Source organism: Papaver somniferum, chromosome 11, assembly GCF_003573695.1.
Source record: "Papaver somniferum cultivar HN1 chromosome 11, ASM357369v1, whole genome shotgun sequence".
NCBI lineage: Eukaryota > Viridiplantae > Streptophyta > Magnoliopsida > Ranunculales > Papaveraceae > Papaver > Papaver somniferum.
This window is the reverse complement of record NC_039368.1, coordinates 134,227,048-134,252,661: the sequence shown is the minus strand read 5'-3', so window position 1 is coordinate 134,252,661 and position 25,614 is coordinate 134,227,048. Positions and strand designations below refer to the sequence as shown.

General features: G+C 35.1%; 1 protein-coding gene and 1 long non-coding RNA gene across 2 annotated transcripts; one reads left to right on the top strand and one right to left on the bottom strand.

Moving 5' to 3' along the window:
* Positions 1–8,790: 8,790 nt before the first annotated feature.
* Positions 8,791–9,573, top strand: LOC113321589. The gene is made up of 3 exons (XR_003346779.1): positions 8,791–8,809; positions 9,184–9,345; positions 9,520–9,573. It is a non-coding gene; the product is annotated as an uncharacterized LOC113321589 (long non-coding RNA).
* Positions 9,574–11,460: 1,887 nt separating this feature from the next.
* On the bottom strand, positions 11,461–14,498 carry LOC113322782 (V-type proton ATPase subunit E-like). The gene is made up of 6 exons (XM_026570930.1): positions 14,246–14,498; positions 13,992–14,092; positions 13,220–13,445; positions 12,684–12,880; positions 11,905–12,004; positions 11,461–11,762 (listed from the first exon to the last, which is right to left on the bottom strand). The coding sequence occupies exons 1-6, from the start codon at positions 14,345–14,347 to the stop codon at positions 11,727–11,729; spliced, it is 762 nt and encodes a 253-aa protein (XP_026426715.1). The 5' UTR covers positions 14,348–14,498; the 3' UTR covers positions 11,461–11,726.
* Between the last annotated feature and the right edge of the window lie 11,116 nt (positions 14,499–25,614).

Here is a 25,614-nt window from a genome sequence, read left to right as displayed (position 1 = left end):
AGTCTGTTTCCCTCTCTCTACTAAAAGAAATTTCCTTTTCTGAACATTTTGAAGATTTACAAAGCAAAGGTTTACTAGTAGCAGTAGGAAGCTGATAAGGGGAGGGCAGATTATAGCGCTCATCTTTGTAATAGGGGCACCCTAATTAGGCGAGGGATGAAAAAAGGCACCGCAATGCTTGCTCTGACAAGTTGTTCTTGGGTAAGTTGTATGTTGGTGATACATGGATCATGGTTATTTCGCATGGTATTTATTTTTTATTGTATTTCCAATTTAGCTCACTGATATCATTCGCCCAATGACTTGTAATAAATTGCATCATAATAAAATTATCAAACATATTTATTGTTACTTTTGATGAGATAACAAAAGAGGTTGAGTCAAACTCTTGATAGCAGAATCCAAATCATCACCACATAGTTGTCTCTCAAGAACCTTTCTGTCCGTTCCGGGGAAGATTGATATGAGATGAGCAAGTGCGGCTGAACCAGCAGCAGCAGATTCATCATTGCTGTTGTTATCTGATGGATAAAATCGAATTGCTGGAGAGGCTGAATAAGAACAGCGAAGACTCTTAGAATAAAGAGGAGACGCAGATGTTAAAATCTCTTTTCGCTTTCCACACAGAATAGCGGCAGACATGGTTACTATATGGATGTTGAATTTTGTGTCAAACAGAAATTAATGAAACCTAAACTTGAAGAAGAAAAAACATTCTGACGATAAAAACCCAAGGCTTAATAGCCTTTATATATATATATATACTTGTAATACCATAAACTTCCAAATATATTCAGTGAATATCCAAGAAAGGGTCCAAGTCCTCTCTGGTCAAAGTCCTTTCCAACTCCAACACAACTTTCTTTAAAAATTCAAAAGTCGGTTTGGAAATCGAGTTTCTTTATATAAAGACGCAGGTGGTGCTTATAGATGAATAACGTTGCCCTCTGAAAAAATCCCTCACTTTCTACTATTCTCTGAGTTATCGTTTTTCTGAATAAATATATAGAGGTCGATGGATCAACAAGCAGAAGAGATATCGTGTGATATTGAGGTTCCAAAACATAGGTCACGTTACGTATCAGTTAAACTCGAACACATACGAGTTATGGTAACCATTGGGAGACATATCGATCTCAGCTTTAATATCGAGGTACAGACGTGCTCTCCCTTCTGCTTTTGAGGTTACTCACGCAATGACTATCTCTAAAAAAAAAAAACTTATTTTATTTTTCCTGTTGCAGGATGGAGTTATGAAGCTGACGACTGTACCAGAAACCGAAGATAGAGAAGACATTCATAGATGTGCAGAATTCATCAAAGCTGTAATATTGGGGTTTAGTATACCAACGGCAAGTAAGTTTCTCCACAGAGATAGTTTGAAGATTGGTTGTTTGAAGATTAACACCAATGACACATACATGAAACAAAACATAATCAGGACCAAGTCTGCAATCGAAGATTTTACTAAAACCAACATTTTAGTAAACAAGGACGGCAACCAATTATACATACTAGGAACTCCGTTATATATCAAGAATGCCAGTGATCATATTTCTCATCTAGTCTCATTGTACAACTAAAGATAATTGAATGTGAATCGATTTCCTTAAATGTGTTCAGTAACATGTTGGACGCACAGTTTATTCCCGGTTTTCTTAAACGGAATGGTTTAGATCGTCACTTTTTCCTTTAACCTTTAAACATGTGGCTGCTTAGATTCTGGATGCATTAAGACAGGTACAGACATTCATCTGGTCTAACACTAGGAATGGTGAATTTTCTGTTAAAACTTATAAAGCCCTTCAATGTGAGCTAAACCATATACAGAACCAACAACCTTCTCGGACTACTTACAAGGCCTTCTGGAACATTCCCATCCTTCCTAAAATCGAGCTTCTTATCTGGAACAGCATCTAGATTATCCCAATACATCAATAATCAAGAGCCATGTTGTAGAGCCATGTTGTTCATGTTACACTAATCTAACTTCTTTAAAATCTTAAGCTCATAAGGTTCCACGTTGAACGGTGACCCTCACCCACTCACAGAATTGCTCCGTTGCATTTTTTCTAAAAGGAGAGAAAAACAAAGCTTTTCCTCACAAAATAAAGAAATGTTTTATTTTTATTATATCCCGGAAAAAAAACGAAAAAATATCGAGAGAAAAAAACCTAAAAAAAATCTTCTTCTTCCTTCTTCTCCTCTATTCTATTCACCGCAAAACAATTTATTTCTCCATCGCGATGGTTCATTCATCGCGTCTCTTTTCTTCTCTGTCCTTTCTTCTTCTCGATTCTCTTTGTTTTTTCTGATTTACTATTGATTTTATTTTGCAGGTGTGGTTTTTGAAGAAGAGATAAATAACCAAATCCAATTCTGTATTGGTAAACCCTAACTCTTTTTCTGTCTCTGTATTTCTCTGAATCCATAAGACCTAACCCTTCCGTTTTATATTGCAGTTACGATTTTAATAACCAAATCCAATTCTGAAGAAGAGATAAATAACCAAATCCAATTCTGTATTGGTAAATCCTAACTCTTTTTCTGTCTTTGTATTTCTCTGAATCCATAAGACCTAACCCTTCCGTTTTATATTGCAGTTACGATTTGAATGGTGAATCATGAAGTTAATCTTGCTTTAGGACCTTGGATGTCTTACTTAAGTCACAAGACTCACAACTACTTTTCATTTGTAAGTTTTCTAACTTTATCATAATGATTATCTGGTTGGGTCACTTTCTACTTGGAACTAAGAATGATTATCAGTTATCTGAATTTTGAGAGCTTTAATCACAAAATATTAAGGTTTTTTCCTTTTAGTTTCTGGGCTTATAGGATTTTTTTGGAAGCAAATGCTCATGAGATTTCTTTCTTTTTCAATCAGGATTTACTATTACCCTTGAGTATCTTACTGTATTCACAACTAATTTTCATTGTAAGTTTCCTTTTATTATTTGGTTGAGTCATTTTCTACTTTGAACTAAGATCTTTTGTTATTGTCTGCACCGTGTGTTGGGATTAAAAGCGCAAGATAAAAATAAACTTGAATTTTGGACAAAATTACCTCTAACTTGGTGTGGTGAAATGTTGCAGGAAGAATGTTGGCGAATATTTCCATTATTGGTGTACTATGGATTCGCTAGCATTGTTTTTCTGTTAAATGTTCATTTAGCTGTATGCACTTCTTAAGTATACTACGTTTGTAGAATATGAATGTGATCTTAATCTCTATCTTAACCTTCGTCCAGTATAGCTACATCTAAGGGACACTTCTATCATCATGGATGAGAAATAACATGCGTTGTAGGCTTCATTCTTCAGCAGGATTATGATGATTCCTCCCTAGACTAATCATTCAAAATCAAGGTGCTTTTCTTATGACTGTAAATTCAGTTGATTTTAAGTTTGGTGGTGTTAAATATGATTTTTTTCTTTTGGTTGAAAAGCTCGAATACAAATTTATTGAGTACTTTTTATGAGCAATATCAAGAAATCTGGATTGCGGGTTTTGTAAATTCAATAATTGTATGCAGATGCAAAAGAGTATAAAAATTCCAATCAGAAGATTTAGGAGGTGCTGCTCTTTGTCCTCATAAACAAGGACACCCCTCTCAAGTTATTCTTTTTCTTCGAATATCGGAGGTTTCCTATGTAAGGTATATAATACTTTTCATTCAGTGTATTAATCATTTTATATAAAGTTATCAAGGTGAAGTTGACAAATTACGGTAGTGAAAATTCTAGGAAAATAGCATGCAAATACAAATAAAGGCTAAGAAACATTCGCAAATTAAGTGAATATCCTCATAAATATAGCATGCTATAGCCTATGGGGTTCATATTTTTTGTTTATCTTTTCAAAGAATGTCCTCAGAAATAATTTATATTGCAAATTAAGCTTTACATTTTCATGATTTGGTTACTTTCTAACTACTTTGCACCAAAATAAGTTATGAATCAAACATACTTTCGGCCAAACACCCGCTGGTGGCAGTGATTGATGATGGAGCTCGAGAAGCAGTAAAGAAGGAAGGATCGATTAAAGACATGGAATGATCCATCCATGCTGCCAACAGGGAATGCCCCATGCGTCCAATATCAGCTAACATGAAGAATTAAGATGGGTTTTAGCTGCTGCTCGAGTTAGAGAGAACAAGGAAGGGTGATGTTGTTAATGCTCGGTGATGGGTGAAAGAAGACAGTGGTCGTGTCTGTGATGGTGATGACTGTTTCTTAAGGTGTCGTTTCCCATGTTCCTCCCTGTATTCTCACCATGGCTTTTGGAAGGATTAAGGTATCTTAAGGTGATGATGATGTCATAATTTATATTGCAAATTAAGCTTTACATTTTCATGATTTGTAGTTTTAAAACGCCATTCCTGCAAATATTATGCTCAGATGATATTGTTAGTCACTGTTATTGTACCAAAGAAAGTGTTTTAACCAGGCAAAGAAAGTACTCACTGTAAAGTATTTTAATTACTTCTTCGTTTTCTGCCAGGCAAAGAGCCAAAGAGCGGAATAGGCAGAGAGGAAGTCTTCATACTTCTGTTCGTACAAACAGGGAGATTTCCTTTCAAGAAAACTGGCAAGGTACCGCAACTTTTTTTATTTTTTTCCTTTCATAATGTAGTTGTTCATACACTACGGGAAAAATATACATCTACAACTGGAGATTTGCAACACTTCGCTATACATCGTAGAAAGTCCTATGTTTTACAACTGGTTTCAAAGGAAGAGTTGTCGTATATCATCACTACCAACTCTTAGGAATAAGGGGTTGCGCTAAGAAAACAAACGACAACTCCTTTAGCAAAACTGTTGTGACGACATTTAGGTATAACAACTTTGTTTCATAAGTGTAGTGACTTAGCCTATCACAATTCTCACAAGTGTTGTTGAAGAACACAAAAATATGATAATGAAAAATACGTTAGAGGGGAGATTCGAACATGAACCTAATGCATGGATGTCTAGCTCATCAACAATCCTTACAGTTCACAAGTTTAGTTTTTTTTTTTTTAATAGAAACGTATAACAACACTTATAAGTGTTGTTGAAGTTAAAATATATAATGTGGGAAAAAATGAGGTTTGGGGGATTCGACGGCCAGGTTTCGATCTTGGATCCGGGTACGCATACAATATGCAGAAATATGATTTTTTTTATGTTTCGTAGAATATCTCGAAGGAATCTTACCTGTAAATAGAATATTCTGATGGAATCTTATCTGTAGATTGGTGAATTCATCGTTCCTATAAAGTTTTCGACTTATAATAGTCCACTCGCGACCAACTATCGAGCTCAGAGCCTGGTTCAGTGTCTAATTTGTAGTGTGTTTAAGGTTTCGGAGAATATTCCGATGAAATCTTACTTGTAGATGGGTGGATTCATCGTTCTTACGCAGTTTCCGACTTATTGTAGTCTACTCGCGGCCAGATTTTGAGCTCGTATCCAAGTTCAATGTCGAAGTTAACAAATTTGTGGTGTGTTTAAGGTTTCGGAGAATATTCCGATGGAATCTTAGTTGTAGATGAATGAATTCATCGTTCTTAGGAAGTTCAAACCGACATTAAGCTTCAAATTTATCGATTCGATGATGTATCATGCTAAGTTTGAAGTCAGAACTCTCCCAGAGCTTCATGATTCATAGTTTCTATGTCGTTATACCATATTTGAAGTTCGAATCGACTCTGAGATTCATATTTATCGATTTCAATGATGTATCATGCCAAGTTTGAAGTTAGAACCCTCCTGAAGCTTCATGATTCATAGTTTGTTTGTCGTTATACCGAATTTGAAGTTCGAATCGACATTGAGATTCATATTTATCGATTTCGATGATGTATCATGCTAAGTTTGAAGTCAGAACCCTCCCAGAGCTTCTTGGTTCATATTTTCTATGTCCTTATACCATATTTGAAGTTCGAATCGACTCTGAGATTCATATTTATCGATTTCGATGATGTATCATGCCAAGTTTGAAGTTAGAACCCTCCTGAAGCTTCATGATTCATAGTTTGTTTGTCGTTATACCGAATTTGAAGTTCAAATCGACATTGAGATTCATATTTATCGATTTCGATGATGTATCATGCTAAGTTTGAAGTCAGAACCCTCCCAGAGCTTCTTGGTTCATATTTTCTATGTCGTTATACCATATTTGAAGTTCGAATCGACTTTGAGCTTCATATTTATCGATTTCGATGATATATCATGCTACGTTTGAAGTCAGAACTCTCCCGGAGCTTCATGATTCATAGTTTCTATGTCGTTATACCATATTTTAAGTTTAAATCGACTCTGAGATTTATATTTATTATCGATTTCGATGATGTATCATGCCAAGTTTGAAGTCAGAACCCTCTTGGAGCTTCATGATTCGTACTTTATTTGTCGTTATACCTAATTTCGAATCGACATTGAGATTCATATTTATCAATTTCGATGATGTATTATGCTAAGCTTGAAGTCGGAACCCTCCTGGAGCTTCCCGATTCATAGTTTGTATGCCATTATGCCACATTTGAAGTTCGAGTCGACACTGAGCTTTATATTTATCAATTTCGATGGTGTATCTTGCTAACCCTAGTCAAAATAAACCGAAAGCAAAAAAATAAAGCACAAAAGCACAAATCGAAATCACAAAAAAAGAACAAAAAAACACACAAAGAGCTTCATATTTATCGATTTCAATGGTGTATCCTGAGAACCCGAGTCTTCCGGTGTGAACTAAAGCTACTTCATGACATGTATGGATAGTCGAAATTACTTCACGACTTATGTGACTAGTCGAATTTCAATCCGGAAGCACATAGAGAAAGCACAAAGAAACACACAAAGAAAACACACTTTCCTTGATCCGTATGACAGTCTCAAATCAAATCTCCACCGTCCAAAGATATCCCTAATCCGTATGACCATATTTAAATCAAATCTTGGCCGTTTAAAGATAGGTATATAGAAGATCAAAAGAAAATTTCTCACAGTTTCTTCATTTTCCTCTCTTATCTTCGTCTCTAACCTTATCTTCCGCCTCCCTTGCAAAAGAAAACCCTAACTCACCACAGAATATATTTCTCGATCACTCTCTTATGTAAAAAAACTTACGGAAGTTGTAGATCGGTTCTTTCAAATTGCAATGGCTTCTTTGAAACTCATTTTCTCTTCTTATTCTCTCTTCTTCTTTCTTCTTTTTCGTTCTTCTTCTCTGCTCTTCTTCAGTTGAAAATCGAGAGGTGAAATTGAGGTATGGCTTGAGGAAATTTAAATCGTGAGGATGTATAAAAGAAGAAGGAGTTGGTGTTTCTGCTAATTATGAAGAAGAAGATTGAGTCCTGTTATGAATCGAGAACTAGGGTTTTCTTAGTGAATCGTTAATTGAGTTAGAAATGGAGAAATTAAAGATGGGTTTTGTTCATATTGAAGATTCGAACACGAATTTCTGAAGATTTGTCACCATGGGTGCCTTAACTATCAATAGCTGTAAGCGTCGTAACGATTATCTTAACTTAAATTATGCGGTAAATAATTTTCAATCTCCAAGTTCTGTTATTGATTTTTGTGTTTTTTTTAGTTTATCAGGAACCCTAGTTCCCAATTTTGTTTTGTAACTCTTAGTTCCTTCTAATTTTGTTTTGAATGGTCTTCCTTTTTAGCCATTTGAGGTCTAATTGCGGTCTATTTTAGATTTCTTCTGTCTTCTAAGCTCTCTATTTTGAATCTGACTTGATTCTTATTTCCTTTACATCAGGACGGAGGAAGGCTTAAAGTCTAACTTTCGGAAGGACTCTCTGAGGATTGCAGCTTAGATGTACAACCTGTAATTAAGTACAGACAAAATGGCGTTATCTTTTAACACATGGAAGTAGAGAGAACTCAATCACTCATTTAGGTATATACTGACAATAAAAAGTAGCTTCAATTTACAAATTTGTTGTATTTCTGATGTGTTGGTATGATTTCAATATTGGAGGGGTGTTTTGGGTGTGAGAAGGTATTGACTGTTTGATCTGGGTTGATACAGAACACCACCAAGCTGGTTGGAGATTTCTTCTCCTGAGGTTGCTGTTGGAATCCACAAAGACAATATTGATCCTGTTCTAAAACATATCATCTTATGTCACGGCGTTGGTTTACCCATGCTTCTCCTACTCTTTTCAATGCAAGGACACCAAGGCCTCAAGTATGTTATGTTTTTTCTTTGTTTGTTATTTTGATATTAGGATTAATTTTCTGACTAATTGAGGTTTTGTTGGAATTTGTAGTTGAGTAGAGGCTTCCATGTGTGCATGATAGCGGACAATATTGAAGGAATATACGACACTTTGAAGGAGTGTGCTGTTATTAGTAAATCTGCTGGAGGAATTGGAGTTTCTGTACACAACATCGATGCCACTAGTCTTGTAAGTGGTTTTGTCTTTTGATTTAGGGTTTTTGTTTTTGTTCATGATAAATTGGTTATTTTATTGTGTAAATTTAAATTTGTTGTTGTCATGATTTGCGGAGTGTAAATTGCTCGTGTCAGTTTATTTGCCCTTGACGACATAGATCTCAGTCCTGGAACTGAAAAGTAGTAGTATTGGTAGGAGGTTGGAAATTCAATGGTTTGTGGGAAAAATCATATAGGGCTTCAACCTTAATCTTATCGAGCTTGAACCTTGTGAGAGAGAAAAGTTTGTTGGATTTGTGGAGAGAATATGAATTAACGATGTGAAATTTCTTCTACTTGCAGAGCTTTGAAGGATCTTTCTCTGGATGGAACACTAGCTCCTGAAATTTGTAATCTTTTGTACACGAAGTTGATGTAAGCATCTGTGAGCACTAGCCTAGTTTCTTTAGTTATATTAACCCACTTGTGCAAGGATGTTAACTGAGCTTTTCCCACTGCGCAACAACTCATTCTCTGGAACCAATCCCTATAGCAATTAAAGAATTTGGACCCGGGTTCAACAATTTCGATGGACCTATTCCATCCAACCTTAGCGATAAATTGTCCCTTGTTATCCTTTGAGTATAAGCTATTGGATCTGATGTTTTATTATGCTCTTCTTGCTTTGACAAGCTAGATGTGCTCCGCGTTAACTGCTTACAGAGTGCTGATTCTCAACAACTTATTAATTTCCTCTATGAGTGCTGATTCTGTATATGCTTTTCTGCTTCCCGGGCTACGCAAATCAGATAGTGTCACTGGGTAGGAGAAAGTTCAGCACAGATTTTCAGACTGCTAAAGGCGTTGATGTTCTTTGGATTTATAGTGACGGTTAGCATCCTCTTTATGTTTGTGAATCTTAAAGTTGGTGACATCTTTGCGAGCAAAGAGCACAACAGCTGATCCAAATGGTACCCCTTTTCTTCTCTTATTGACATGAGAAACAAACCACACAGATAGATAAAGTTATAGTTAATGATTTTCTGATACCAAATTGTGTAAGAAACCTATATGGCCTTTTTATTTGTTGTTGTGAAATTTTAACTGGTGTTTTACTAGAAATTCAATCGTGGTATATGATGCAGCATTGATTGATGAATGGAGAATACACAAGAAGCAAGTTATGGCTTCATGACCTTGATGGAAGTGAGAGATTAGCCAAGCCAGACGTTTAAGGAGATCCGCTGAAAGCAACTCAAATTATTAACAGATCCTTATCTGCACTGGGAGGTGTGATAGCAGCGCTGGCGACCAAAATCCCACAAATTTGCGCACGTACGATTTATATGATATTTTTAGTCATGTTCAAAGAATCTATCATTTTATTTTCTTTCGTTGCGCAACACACTTTCATACAAGGTGATTTGAAGTTATCTAGGTAATGCAATTGGAGTGGTAGGTTAACTTGAATGAATGTAAATGTGCTACACTGGCATGTTAATGTGAATGTGAAATACTTTCGCCAAATTCATGCAATTCGGTTTCAGCTATAATTTTTTTTTTCAAAATAGTTTTATGCACACAACTTCTAATAAGAGTTGTATTCCATATTTCAACTACACATACCAAAGGTTGTGAAAAATGTCTTTACGACATAACCAGGTGTTGTCCAAGATAGTTCGACAATTCATACAAGTGTTGTGCAAATATTATTCATAATACTGGTAATTGTTGTTGTATATGTTTCTACGATATACTACTTATGTTGTCCACGATTGTTCTACAATACAAGCAAGAGTTGTGTTAGGTTATCAAAAAAAATCGAAAGAGAATCACAACATTGACAAACTATTGTCGAACCATGAATCACATCACCCTTTACAACACTTGTCATCCATTGTAGAAAAACTTGGACTTTCTACAATACCCCCGTTCCACAATGCATGGAATGGAGTTGTCGTAGGGGTACTGCAACTCTTATCTTGTGTCGTCAATGATGTTTTTTCCCGTAGTGATAGTGTGTAGGCTTCTAATTTGTGCAAATTAAACAAGGCATCGGCAAAGTGTTGGCTTTTGACGCATTTATTTTGAATAATGTTACATCTTGGAAGGACTTGGGCGAGGCGAAGCCGAGCCTTACCAAATCAAAGAAAAGAGGTTGTGATGCATTGTATTTGTAGTTTGTAGTTGTAGATTGAATTGGGCGAGGCGAAGCCGAGCTTTACCAAATCAAAGAAAAGAGGTTGTGATGCATTGTATTTGTAGTTGTAGATTGAATTGGTGAACCAAGTTTGCGAAGCTGCCCGGACATAGCACGGGCACAAAATCTAGTTCAATTGATACAGCTGAGCATATTTTCTTGCACTGCCGCTATTTTGAAGGCAGTTTGGGCCAACACGCCCATTGATAACTATTTTCACTATTGCCTGGAGTATCCGGAGAGATGGGTGCTTCAGAATTTCAGAACAAAAATACTATTCCTTTAAATACTAGGAACCATGCTCTGAGAACACCATGCTGTTATACCAGATTCCCAAACATCTCAGACTCCTGCTCTTATTGCGATGCCAAGTATAATGATCTTCCTGACATTTTTTACTGTGATGCTATAAAGATACTAGTATTGCAGGCTTGGGTCTCGATACTAACTGATTTGACAAGATCAGATGAACAAGCAGAAAAATGCCTTGTCATATTCGAAGGAATCAGATGGATCAAAAACCACTACACTGGTGCTGCTTCTGTTTTCACAGTGACGCAAAGAAAGCAATCACATCTTAAAAATAAAAATTCCCAACTGTGATAGTTTGATGCAAAGAATGCAATCACATATCTTAAAAATAAAAATCCCCAACTGTGATGTTTACCAGTACAATTTTAAATGACTGGCATTTCCTTTTAAACAGTTTTTGGTTTTCCAGAATAGATTATGTCAACAGGATTTATATTTCATCAGCCGCATAAGACAGCTAAGTACGGCAGAAGGAATCATGTAAATGGGGAATGGATGGGTGTTGAACCTTCCTTTCTCTCAACTGTGTAGTCCTTTTTTTGAAATGAACTATTTTTGTTAAAATCAAAAGGAAAAAAGAAAAACACTCAACATACATAGATGATTTATTACTAACAGAAGAATTTGAGTTTTACGTACAAGATCTCAAAATAATATTAATGATACAGTGGAGCAGCATCAAACGGAATAATTGTCTTGCTACATAAAAAAACAAATAAATAAATCCCAGAATTTAAGAAGGGATAACTCAAGCAAGCGATGAAATGAGATAGAAAGGATGAACCTTAACCCCAACGATCTTGAAGAACATGGACGGAAAACACAAAGATGCAGCCTCTCTTAAACAGCAATCTGACTGAAAAGCAGTTTTCGGATCTGAAATAAACAACAAATTTTTACTTATTAGGTTGAATATATGATGACAAGCAATTTAGATATGGAAATGGTACAGGTGAGAATGTAAAATCAAGTGGATCTGAGCTTACTAAACTAACACTACTTTGGGAAAGGAAAATACCTCTGGAAGCTTTTTACGGAATACAACATCCAATCTTGCGTCGAGTGTGTTCTCAAACACAATCTTTCCATCTCGGGAAGCCAACACCACACCTCCAGAACTGAAAACCATATGCATATTTTTTTGATCAGAAAATAGCCAACACATTTTATTGCTCAATAATAATCATGCATATGCCAAGACTTAAATCTAATAAATAATAACCAAACACACACAGGTAAAAGGTGTCCCAAAAATCCTAGTTAATCCATATTATAATATCTACCAAAAAATCTAACAAAGAACTTTTCCAAATGCGATTACAGTTGGCTCCTCTTCAATAGATCAATATGATGATAAATCAGCTATTTCAATGTCAGAATAAGTTAAACCTCGAGACCGACTTAGCATGACGTCTGATAGACTGAGACTATATGATGATGAGTTTCTAATTAGTAATTACTATGAAACCCATGCTTAGACATGCCTCAAGTTTATTAACCACAGATTATGTTCCCAGTTTAACGAGCAAAACAAATATAGGATCCTCTATTTCACAGTCTGGAGTGCAAATTAGATAACGAATATACATGTTAGTTGATCTCGTACTTTAATTTGGTCAAAAGAAACAAAACTAAAATACTACAATTTGCAAGCAAGGTAAAATATTACCGAACAATAAAACAAACTGATAGTAATAGTCCATATCAGTGATGGCAAACAGCAAGGTAATATAACTTCTGATGCAAGCAAAACAGTGGATGCCTTTCATCTCAATTTCATTGAAGTGGAAAACTTACCAGTGAAGTCCATGTTCATTGTGATGGCTAGGAGCAGGAGGGAGAAAGACATCATTATCGACAAGGATCTCAGGTTCATGAACTCCTGCTTTACTTGCATACTCTTGTTTTGCAGAATCCAAAACTTTGTTCACCAAATTCAGATCAGCTTTTCGGCAACGTAGTAAGACAGCAGGCTCTTTCAATCGGAGCAAACTCTACAAGGAGTCGAGTCGAAAATTTTCGCATCAGCAATTCGAGCAGTTTAATTAGGGAACATGAAAGCAGTGCGGAGAAGTAAATTGCTCAAACCAGCAAAAAGGGTATTTACACAAAAGTGTGCACTGTTAATTAATTCAAGAATTATGAAATGGTATTACTACCTTCACATGCTTATATATCTGATACAAATATTACGCCTGTTCTTAGTTCTTACATTATATAGCATATTCTCAGTAGTTTTTCTCAGTTCATTGTACAAATGAAATCTTTTCAAAGAACAAAAGATTATATTATACTGTCAAAACACATAGCAAAGCACCAAAATCATAACTGACCTGAACAATAAGATCCTTGAGAAGATGTTCGTAGTTACGGGGTTCGCCCTTGACATGAAATATTTCTTCTCCAACTTTTTCAACTAGTTCTCCCAGGAAACCATGGTGATGTCCATCGCTCACCTTCAATAGTTCCTTTGCAGCTGCATCTTTCATTGCACTAACCAAATCATCCTGTGCTTGAAGAACTTTGATACGGGAAGCATTGAGCTGCATAGAGTACTCACTACAAGATAGCAACAAAGACAACAAATATCAGATCATAAGCAACACAAGCTCTATAGTACCTACACCTTCCAGCTATTCAACACTACAGTTGACCAAAATAACTAGATGAAACCGTAACCAACTAGCAATCATTACAGAAATCCAAATTGATATCAATAACTGATTTGTGAGTTGACCAAAATAACTAGATGAAACTACACTTCACAACAACAGCACTGGAATGTACAAGAGGATACCACTCGGCCCTGCAAATTTGTGCGTTTAGGATCTCATTTACTACCCTACTAACTTGTGTGTTTTACGATCTTATCCCTCCCTCTTGTCCACGATTTAAACGGTTGAACCAATTTTCAGTAACATAAAGCTTTAAACTAGTCTAAGCCACAGATTGCAAATCGAAACCTAACACTATGAAATTCAAGCATCCACAACTAAAACACTGCTGATCTAAAGTTTATCACCATAAATCACAGTACTAATTCAAGTTTCAGACAATCAAAAAATAAATAAATTCCAACAAAAAATCAATTCAACAAAACCTTACATTTTCTTACGAACTTCAACTTGCTTCTCTTTTCGCTCGTACTCTTGTCTGATCTTCTTCTTCTCAGCTTCAACTAATTGCAACTTGTCAATGTTGAATTCCTGTTTACCCAATCAACAAACCAAACAAAAATCATCAATAACCAACCACCAAATTCAATGACAAAACACTCCAAATCACAAATTCAGCAGAAATTAGTGATTAAATACTTCAGATCTAAGAATTTAAACAGAGAAATTTCAGTGATCTCTTACTTCTTCGGCAGAGACAGAGATCTCATTAGCTTTTTCTTCCGCTTCTTGACGGATGAATCTCACCATCTGCTGGATCTGCTTGGAGACATCGGCATCATTCATTTTCGATGATCGGAAATTTTCAAATCAGGGAATTCTGAGATTTTGATTTCGGTTCGATCCTTCTCTGATCGGAGAAGGATGAAAGAGAAAGTAGATATGGGGAGAATGGGAGGGAGGTAAGACTTGTTTTTTTGGAGAGAGAGAAACGGGACAGTATTTGGTATTTAATAGGAGAGGTGTAATGTAGCGGGCCGGGTTAATAATTTAGAGGGCTTTTGTTTTATTCTGAGTTGTCATCGAGAACCGGGCTCGGGACTGACAAGGTACCACGAAAGTCCCTTCTCCAACACACACCAGAAGATTCACCATCTCTAAAGGACTAGCAGTGACGGACTTGTGAAGAGCCTAAATTAGAAAAGAAAAATTGAATGTGAAAGTTGTATTAAAAGAAAAAGGGCCGAATACAAAAATAAGAGAGCTATTACATTGTCATTAGCGTCTCCCAGTTACCCATGATCAAACTAGAATTTACAGACTTCAACGTATCTTTTTCACAGCACCACAAAACAACTTCTTGCTTGATTAAGGCTATATTCTCAACTGTCATTTTGCCCCTACCACCATGAAACTATTGTTCCTCTCCTTCCAAATAATCCATATCATAGCATAATGGATGATCTCCCGAACCTTTTTCCCTCATCATTGATAAAATGATCTCAAACCTCAAAAGAATAGGTACAATGTAAAAGCAAATGGTCTGAATCTTCAACTGCACTATTACACAAAACACAATCTATTGTTTCCAACTGAATGCCTCGGCTGTGTAGCATAACTCTTGTAGGTAAAGAATTGTGGAAAACTAAGTATTTGCTGAAGTCACAAATATCCACATTACCAGTTAGGGCTTCATAACACTTCCTGCTATTAAAATATCCCAGAATTTTTAGTTCATCATCCAGCCCTTCCGTTAGAACTGGAACCATTCTTAAGTTTCTTCATAGCTGGCCCCCTCATAGCTCCAATTCATTTTCTACTATAAGTATTAACTAAAATTCTTTGTTCTACTCTGAGTATTTCACAAAAAAAGATGTATTTTTTCTAAGAAGCCAACTACAACATTATAAGTGTGATGTTGTCGACAATCCATATTCCGGAAACATGACTAGTATTGATACTGAATTATGTCGGCGATTGATTGATTCACCTAGTCTTGACTCTTCCAGTTTCAACAACTACTATAGAAAGGGTGTTTTATAGTATGAATTTTTTGAAAACATAACCCAGTCACAAAATGGGTGATAAGTTTCTTGGAGATTGCATGGTAATGTTACAAATTTTTATGAAATTTCGGTTTATCTTATCTCTTTGGATACGTCAGATAGATTTTTGTTAAACTTTACGGTGCTAACCACATGGTATTTTGTAAAGTATTCGTTGATTTATGTTGAAGGTGAAATTGTTCACGGGGCATGGGGAAAAGTAGGATTTGGCTCTTGCGCAAGCGGAAAATAATATGACTGCATATCAAGAAAAATGTATTTTTTAAAACTTCTCTTGTACAAATTTTCGATATCTCGTTCCAGAATTTTTTTTGCACAACTTCTCTTTCATTAGAGATCTTCAATATTTTAGCCCCACATGATAATAATTTTTGGGTCCATTCTTGAGGACTAGTTAGTCCAAGTTTCCAAGAGCCAGATCTTTGACGGAAAGTTCGTATATGTTCATTCGCTTCTTGGACTCAACGTTGAAGAAGCGATTACAAGCATGCAGTTGCTTCTTCGAACACATGATATTAGTATTCATTAAGGATTATATCTAAATCATAAGGTGAAGAGGGTGTTAATCGACGGTGGTACCACTGGAAACACTATTCATATCAAGACCCACATCAAGATAACATAGCATCCACATCTCATCTACTCTACCTTTACCTCTTTCGAAAGAGAGTTTCGACCACCTCTCGTGGGAAGATGGGTATTGAGGATAGCTTGTCACAATATCTAGGAAATACAAAATTCCAATGGTCTTTCAAGTACACGCCCAAAGGATACGCAGTATCACTCATCCATAGGTTGTTTATGTTTAAGTTGACTTGTCTGAATCTAATAAATCACGTTTTCATTTTGCTTATTATATCTAAAACAAAAAATAGTTAAATAATAATATAATTATAGAAAATATTTAACTAACATACATGTGCCCAACTCACTGGTTGTAAGGCTTAGTATTAGTAAAAAATTATACTACGTGATAATTTTTGCCGCGTCATATTAGTTTGAATGGTAAATATTTGAATCGTAACTAAACAAATGGCTTAGATGTATGAATACATGATGTTTCATTAGACGTGAAGTATGGTATTTAATGCTTACTGTAGTTGCGTTATTATGTAGTTTCTGTTATTCATCGCCTCTTCCACCACTCTTCATACCAGACGCTCATCTATCTCAATGAGAGAGAGAGCAGAGACGGTCATAGGAAAAACAAATTGAGAAAAATGAGGAGTACTGTATTCTATCATAACCATAAGTAGAGAACCATTTATTTTAGATAATTATTTATTCTACAAATTCTTCACTTTACTTATAAGTTATGGTTCTTTATCTATTGATTAATCTTTTTTTCTTAAAAATAATGCTTCACACATGTTTCTATGATGTTATTTTAGTTTTCCGAAGTAATTTTCCGAGTAAAGATATAAAAATTTATACTACGCGCGTTACTCGTCCACGGGTTATTTGTGTTTAAGATGACTTGTCTTAATCTGATTAATCAAGTTTGCATTTCACCTATTATATGTAAAACGTACGGAAATTAGTTTAATAATAATATAATTATAGAAAACATTTAACTAACCATATATGTGCCCAATTTGAACACATTTGAGTCGGAAATATGAACAGAATTAGACCTTGAGTCAGGCATCAGAGAAGAAAAAAATCTGGCATCTGACTCGAGTTCAAATCCCAAGTCAAACAAAAATAGGATGGGAGAATATCTTTATTGGTGTATGTGACTCTAGAATCTATTTTGTTATACATAACTAAAAGATGATCTAAGAGTTTTTAGGACAATTTTAAAGTCGGTGGATTAAAACATTCAAATATAATTCTTGAAAAAGCGTCACGTCACTAAATTTCTCTGGTTTGTTTAGAAATATTATTACAGAAAGGTAGAGAGACATGTCAAGAAAATCCTATAACATACCATATTGATTGAAATTTCTGGAAAAGAATGTGCATGTTTAGAGTTAATACTTTCTTATGAAATATATCTCGGATGTACAATTTTAAGATGTTTCATAATACAAGTTTGTTTTGAGATAATTTTTTGATGTTTCATCTGTATTTTTATAGAGATGGTCTCGGTTGGATTGACTTTTTTCTTTCCTTTTCTTTTCTTTTATATTATTGTACATCTGTAACGCCCCAATTCTTAAGCCTGCTTAGATAATAAGATTATAACCTAAACTTGAAGTAACAACATCTAGGTCAACGATCTTAAGGAACATAATTACATAAAGTAAAAAAAAAACTAATCCCCGAGTACTCTGATATTTTATAGGTGAAAACTCCCGAATGATATCATTAAATAAGTGTGTTATTTAGTAACAAACATATAACACATATATATAAAGGATACATAAACGTTTTTAAATCTGCTATCGTTTTGAACTATGGAAACGAATGCCTTCTCGCACGCCATCTCTTTTGAAAACTGAAACTGAAGTGGGAACGTATGAGCACATCATCCCAAAGGGGTTCCCAGTGAAAACAAATAACTTTCAAGTATTCACTAATATGCTCACGGTTTTAAAAGAATATAAATTGAAATAAAACAGGAAGAAACTAATCTTTCAGCAATTTATAGAACACGAAGCAAGTGTCACTCTAACCTCGCCAAACTCATTGGAGAAGACGACGCGAGAACAACCCTAATCAATAATAATAACATCGTCCACACAGAGTGCCCATACAAACCACGATTCAGAATATTACCATCAAGATCAGAAAGTTAGACAAACAAGTATAATATGCGCACGAGTGATTTCCCCCAACATAAAATAATATATATAATATTAAAACGGAAGGGCATCCGACATGCTATGTAATATTCAAACGGGAGAGCATCCGCCCTACTTTCTTAAAACAATAAAATTATAAGATAATAATATTTAAACGGAAGAGCATCCGCCCTGCTAAGTAATATTTAAACAGAAGAGCATCCGCCTTACTAAATAATATTGTCGACGGAAGAGCATCCGCCTTACTTAACTTAGCAAGGAGCCGTGGAAAAACACAGTCACTCCTCGCAGGGAAATCTCACAATACATATCACACACAAACACATCATAGCATTCATCGTATATACAGATACACCATAAACATCATACTCAAAGATACAGTAATATTACATCAAAGTACACACAATCATGCACACAAATAGTAAAGTCTCATCATGCTCGCAATAAAGGAATGCTTAATGATTACAAGAAGGTTACAAAGTTCCCGCCTGATTGAAGACAAGCCACGCCTACATTGAAGTCCAGAATCCACTGGTTCATCCTTTGAATCGATCGTTGTTAATAAAAGAGTAACCGTTAATCACACAAGCACTCTATAAATTAGCCAAAAGGCTGGCTCATATCACATTTTCATACAAATATCTAGTTACAGGCTAAGTGAACTATCTAATGGTTCTAAGCCCATTTACGTTTCTACATCTATATCATTCTCTACCTTAAGCATATCTAAGGTTGATTAATCCAATTAAGTTGATTCTATGGTCCATTAGGTAAGTCTTATGATATCTACAACTTTGTAGAAGGAACCAAAAGTCAATTCGGACCACAAGGGGTCCAAAATATCAAACTAAGGAAACATGGCGCCAAGCCCAAGCCCATTGGCCTGACTAAGCTCGGCCCACTAAACCGGACCATTACACAAGGCCTGGTCCAAATGTTCCAGTAGTCCATCTCGCATAACTTTCTGAGATTTGTGCAACGATACTAGTCTCATCTCCAGATTATTGTTGGATTAATTTCACTAATTAAAATTCATATTCGGCTAATCGAGTCATTAGCGACTTAGTCGTCTCTTGACTAGTCTAATAGCGTTGACGTGATTGAGGGTCTCTACAACATCAACAAAATCATGCACTAACATCCTTTGTTTTAATATATTACCATTGTATTCGTTGATATAGACTTTGACAATTACGTACACACAAAACCATTAAATAAAAGTAACATAATTATTTTTTAGTACTTCAAAGTAATATGCTAATCCAATTGTCATTCCCTCGATTTGGAGCACATCGAACAATCAAAAGTTAAATTTTTATGAATGCAAATCCAATTCATCAACACGCATTCAAGCATTTTTTGAAATATGCTTAAAATGCAACGATATATAATTTCAAAAAATGACTCATAAGAGAAACTAATAACAATAAGGAGAAATATATTGTCGAAAACCTAAACACAATTAAAGATGAAAAATAAACTAGTTAGGAACTCATTAATGAATGGTTCGATGAACAAAGATAAATATATCTTGAAAGAACTGAACATATTGATTAACACTATATGTACTTCTTTGATAAGTCTGAACAGACGCTGAGAATTCATATTGAAATCAGTTTGAACAAACACTTCTTTTATTCATGAATACCAAAAAAAAAGAAAAAAAAGTTAATTCGAGATCATCTACACGGACTTCCCTTTCAAATTTTTTATTATTAAATCTGGTTTTTCACCTTTTCTTTACTTTATACTCTCTAATCTGTTAGAGTATTCTGTCTATCTCTCTCTTTTATTCCTCTTCTCAGCTCTTCTCAGTTCAACAATGGCTCTCAATTCCTACGCTATGGTTACAACAATTGAAGATATGAGTACAACTACCGAGAAGTTTATGGCATCACTGTATATTGATGGAAGACACGGTATCATATCAAGACCACCATCACTGATGATTTGAGTGAACTACGTCGATTTGTGAGTGAGATCAAATGTTCATATCTGAGCGTTAATGTCTCAAAGAAGAACAAGAAGATTAAGCAGAATAATAAGAAGTTTGATGAATTAGGTAGGGATCGACGTTCAGGAAACATAAGAAATTGCATATGTTTAGATACTCGAGGATACTTTCTTATGAAAAGCTGCGTAGTTATATATTTAATTCAGCTTTAAGAACAATCACTCGAAATTTGTTCGGGAACCGTTTTAAATATCTTTATGATGTGTCATATATATATATTGGCTCTTTGTGAGATGCAGGGGCGAAGCCAGAAATCCTGTTATGGGGAACCAACATCTCGATACAGGGTGCAGTTCAATTTTTAGGAAAAAAAAAAGCTTGGGAGCCAATTGGGACATGGTATACACTGGCTCCTCCATTGGTGGACATCATTATTAAAATCTCATCAACATTCCTTATTTTAATCTATCATATCCTATCTCATAGATATATATAAACTTTGATAATTACAAACAAGTATCACTTTCTAGAAGGTATCCAATTATCTTTTGATATTTCTTAGACTAAGTCCAGTGGTGGTTCAAGAGTCATCTTCAAGTTAAGATCCACTTAAACTTAAATAGGGGTTGATCCTAAAGGGTTTGAGAGGTTCAAGAGAAAAGCGTGAAATGATATTAGCGCAAATAATTTTAGTCATTGATCTCCAATGTTGAGCTAACCAATAAAATAACCAATAAAGGGCAACGATTTTGCGCTAAATGGCTTAGAGCAAAAGTAACATCAGAAGAAAAAAATACATGAATTTATTTCACACTTTATTTTCCTTCAAGCTTGCACTCAATCTTCCTCTTGAACCACAACTTGAAGGTAGAGAAAATACCATGCTTTTCCTATTGAAAGCTTCACTTGGGGAACCATTGGGCTTAACGTAAGTGATATCCTACAATTTGGAGCAAGTAGAACAATCAAAAGCTAAACTTAATTAAGGATGTGGCAGAAAATAATCCTAACATTTGCTTGGTTAAGGCTTATCATTAAAATTTGAGTTGCAACTTTGATGCATGGTTATCATCACAGTTCATTCAACCAGCTTAACATGTATGCAACAGTGGCATGAGCCAAATGGGATATGGGAAAAACAGGAATTCGTAATGCATTGAGATATGCATGATAGAAATTGGCATGCGCCAAAAGGGATTTAGGAATGGATATGATGAATGATGCATCCAGAAATGCAAGCTAGGCTTGCACATGCACACTTGCGATGCAAACAAAGATGACACCCAAACAACGCTTAGTAAACTAATAGTAGCTCGCGGTTCTATAGAAATATCTACGATCATATATTATATTTAAGTATGCTACAATCCTTTCTTTAAAGCACGGGAATAAAAAGCATTACCATAGAAAATCTATATCAATATATTAAAAAACTAAGTGTCGGTAACAAAACAACTTATTAAGATAAAATGACAGAAAAAAATGATAGAACAAAAGTAAGAACAAAATTTACCATGGCATCTAAAAAAACCTGATCTTACTATAATATCATCTTAATGTTGCATCAAAAAAATTGTCGTACAGTTACCATAGTCTATGAGACGCCAATGGAATCCTGAATGCAATAGATTAATACTTGAAAACAAGTAAAAAAGTCCATCAAGAAGATATATCAGAAACCATTAACCCAATAAATAAAAAGGTTAGGGAAAGAAATAAGAAAAATGTCTCACCCTAATATCGTCTTCATAACTCCAATGTCACCATTACCGGCTAGAAATATATCGCGGTAAACTAAAAATAGGTGTGAACAATTAAAAGTAACCACATATAAATGCAAAACATATTGTCGTAAACCAAAAACAAAACAAAAAACTTAAAATCTTACCCCCTCCACAAAAGCTATAATACCCATAGGGTTAGTAGTTGCTAAATTTTCTCGTATGTATGCAATCATATCACGTACATAAAATTGATACTCTATAAAGATTTTAAAAAGAACTACACCTCTCATCACATGGTATATATGGTCCATATCACAAACGTTATCCCATAGATCATCCACCTCGCCAATCAAAGCTCCAGTCATCATCGTATTAACTACGAAAAGCCTAGTTCTCCCAAGAAAACATCGCATCAGGAGGACATCGTACACTTTCCTCAATGGTTTTTAGACATTGTGGTGTATCCCTCATATTCCTTCAAAATAATCCCAACAAAGAAAAAACTCGTGTTAAAATAAAAAAAATCAAATATAACTTACAAAAAAAAAGTCGAAAAAAAAATGAAACTATTAGAGCATAGCTCGGTTGAACCCACCAAGCGTTGATATGTCAAGTTTGGTTGTCATATTTTAGTGAATCAAAACTCAATTAAAGAGTCGCTTGATTATATATTAGAGACAACTTCGTATAGGTTAGGCTATAAAGATTAGGATAATGAGACATACAAGTATTACTTGAAGACTTGAAGAATATGAAGAAGTAACAAGCTACATCGACGACATCATCCTTCCTCTTGAGGTTAGTAATATTTTGGCTTGAACTGTTTCATTCCCAACGTATCTTTCAAGTCGTGTTATATTGAAAACATAACTGCGAAGCTTTGAATGATTATAATCTAGTAGACATAGTGTTAAGGAATAAGAATACGAAGTATAACGCTTATCTTTTGAACTTCGTATATAATTCATCGACATAATCGTATGAATGCTATTGTGATTATGTATATGGGTAAAGGTGAAGATTCATCCTAGGAAACAATGTTTACATTTTCTTAAAGGAAGTACATTCATGAACTTGTTTTATGAATCGAAAGGGAAATCGCTAGGCTTATTGGTATTGTTATTCATTCCATAAATTTGGATTACCAATATGTGTGAGTTAGTAGAACCGATCATAACTTGTTATGTATCTTGGTAAAACTAGTCACAATGCCTGACTTATGTATTGGTATGACTTTTATTAGTGTAACTGATCCTAAGTAATCACCTTAGATGGTATGATCGATATTTGTAATTGGTGTCACCGATCCTAGTAATTGGTATGACCGATCACAAAAGAGTTGTAATCGATCCTTGTAATTGGCGTAACCGGTCCTGGTAATTGGTGTAACCGATCCTAGTGACTAGTGTAACCAATCACAAGTAATACCATGAGAATATGGTAACCGGTCCTGGTAATTGACGTAACCGATCCTGGCAACTGATGTAACCGATCCCAGTAACCATATTAAGGTAGAACCGATCCTTGTGTTTGGTAGAACCGTAAACCTATGATTAGTGTATTGATATGTGATCAATCACATAGTTCTTGGAAATCAGATGAACCAATTCTAAACTTGTTTGGAAGTGTGGTATAATCGGTTCCAAGATTGTAAATATGAAAAAGGATTTACAAAGAAAAAGATGTCGACATACTTTGAACATGTTCAGTAACTCTTATCTTTTATTGTTCAAAGATATTCCTTAATAACTCAAGGAGATCCCGGACCAAAATAAGTTGAGAATCTTTTAATTAAGGTTGTTAATTTTATATGCTTTTTATTACCAGCAATTAAAATGCATATCTCTAGAAAATAAAAATTAGTAATGTGCATTTACTAATTAGGGATTTTCTAGTGAGATTTCGGTTATTTTGGACAGAGCATTTCCAGGAATTATTAAAACCGTTTTTGGAAATATATTGCATATCTTAAGAATATTCGGTTTTGGAAATTCCTTGGTATCCAAACTTCCTTGGTCTATAAATACCCAAGTTTGCATTTCGTGCAAACTATCCTAAGAGCCAGCAAAACTACCTTGTTGTGTTGTTACTGGTGGAGCCGTCTATTCGTAAAGGAAATTACCCTAATTAGGCGAAATCTCTTACGACCGCTCGTTTAAAGACTTATGTGGGATCAAGAAGCTCTACGAGTAACATCGGTGGGAAACTAGATTGCAGTATTATTAGTTTTCGATTTGATTTGATTGAATAATGGTTGTTGAACTTTGATTGCACCTAGTTTGTTTATTCTTGAGAATCTTCTCTTCTGATATAAGATATTCACTCAAACTAGATCGAAGTGTCGATGGGATCTTTAGAACTGTTTGTAGATCTAAAGACGTATTCTGATAATCCATTGTTAACAGACTCCGTTCTGTGCGTAACTGATCACAAGAGATTCAAGTCGTGATGTGCAGGTGTTTATTGAAGATTAAAGAAGATTTGAAGACAAAGAAGATTTTTTATTGGGTTCATAATCTTTGGTGTGCATAAAACTTGATCGGTTGGGATCCAACTATAATCGGTTTATCCTTGATAGATTTGATTGATTAGTTGCATAGATCGGCATCTTTATATAGTATCTTGATAGATCCTATTTTTGATTGAAAAATCTAAACTCTGCTACTTTGGTAGTTGTTGGATAGATAGATATAAACCCGACAAAGGAGTTTATTGTATTAAACAGAAGAGCCTTTGTATAACTCATATCACTGAGATTGAATAGAGTTGTTACCGAACAGATTTGTTGTTCCTTTACTGTTTGGAATATGAACCAAAGGAAATGTTGCACTTATCGAATGTTGGAAGCACAGGGATACTGAAGAAACTAAGTGAACTATAGGTTTAGTTGCTTGGTCTCAACTATACGAAGTTGGTTTGATTTGTATAGCGGCTTAATTCTGAGAGTATTCAATTCTGGACTTGGTCCCGGGGCTTTTCTGTATTTGCAGTTTCCTCGTTAACAAAATCTTGTTGTGTCATTTACTTTTGTTTTCCGCAATTATAATTGTTGTTATTATAATTTAAAGTAAATTACACAAACGTTAACTTTGTATTACTTGATAGAGATTCTATAGAGTTTGGTTAAGTTCGAACCTATTATCAAGTAATCATACTTTGATTATTGTATTGTCTCGATCTCGTATCCATAGACGATCACACAAAGTGTGAATACTGATAGACGCATTTATGTGTCTAATTCGTCCTCAATGTTTCGTATTGTTAGTACTCGTTTTCGTCCTTATTATGGTGTTTTTATGTGTGTTTAGGTATTTTTGGAGAAATAAATGCTTACGGAAAAAGTTGCTCGAAAAGTGGTTTTTGGACCCCCGGAGAAAATTACTAAGGGAACCCTCATTTTGGATAAGGGCACCCCCAGGATCCCAGCTGTTATAGACACCCATGTTTTGGATCAGGGCACTTCATCCTCTACATTTCAAACATTCAGTTTTGGCGGGAAAACTGGTTGTTTCCTGCAGATTTTTTCTCATCGATTTTGGGAGGAATTCAGCAAGACTCAATGGCTGGATTTTCGTGGGAAGACTTGATTCAGTCTAACAGGCGTGTTAGAGTCGTTTGCATC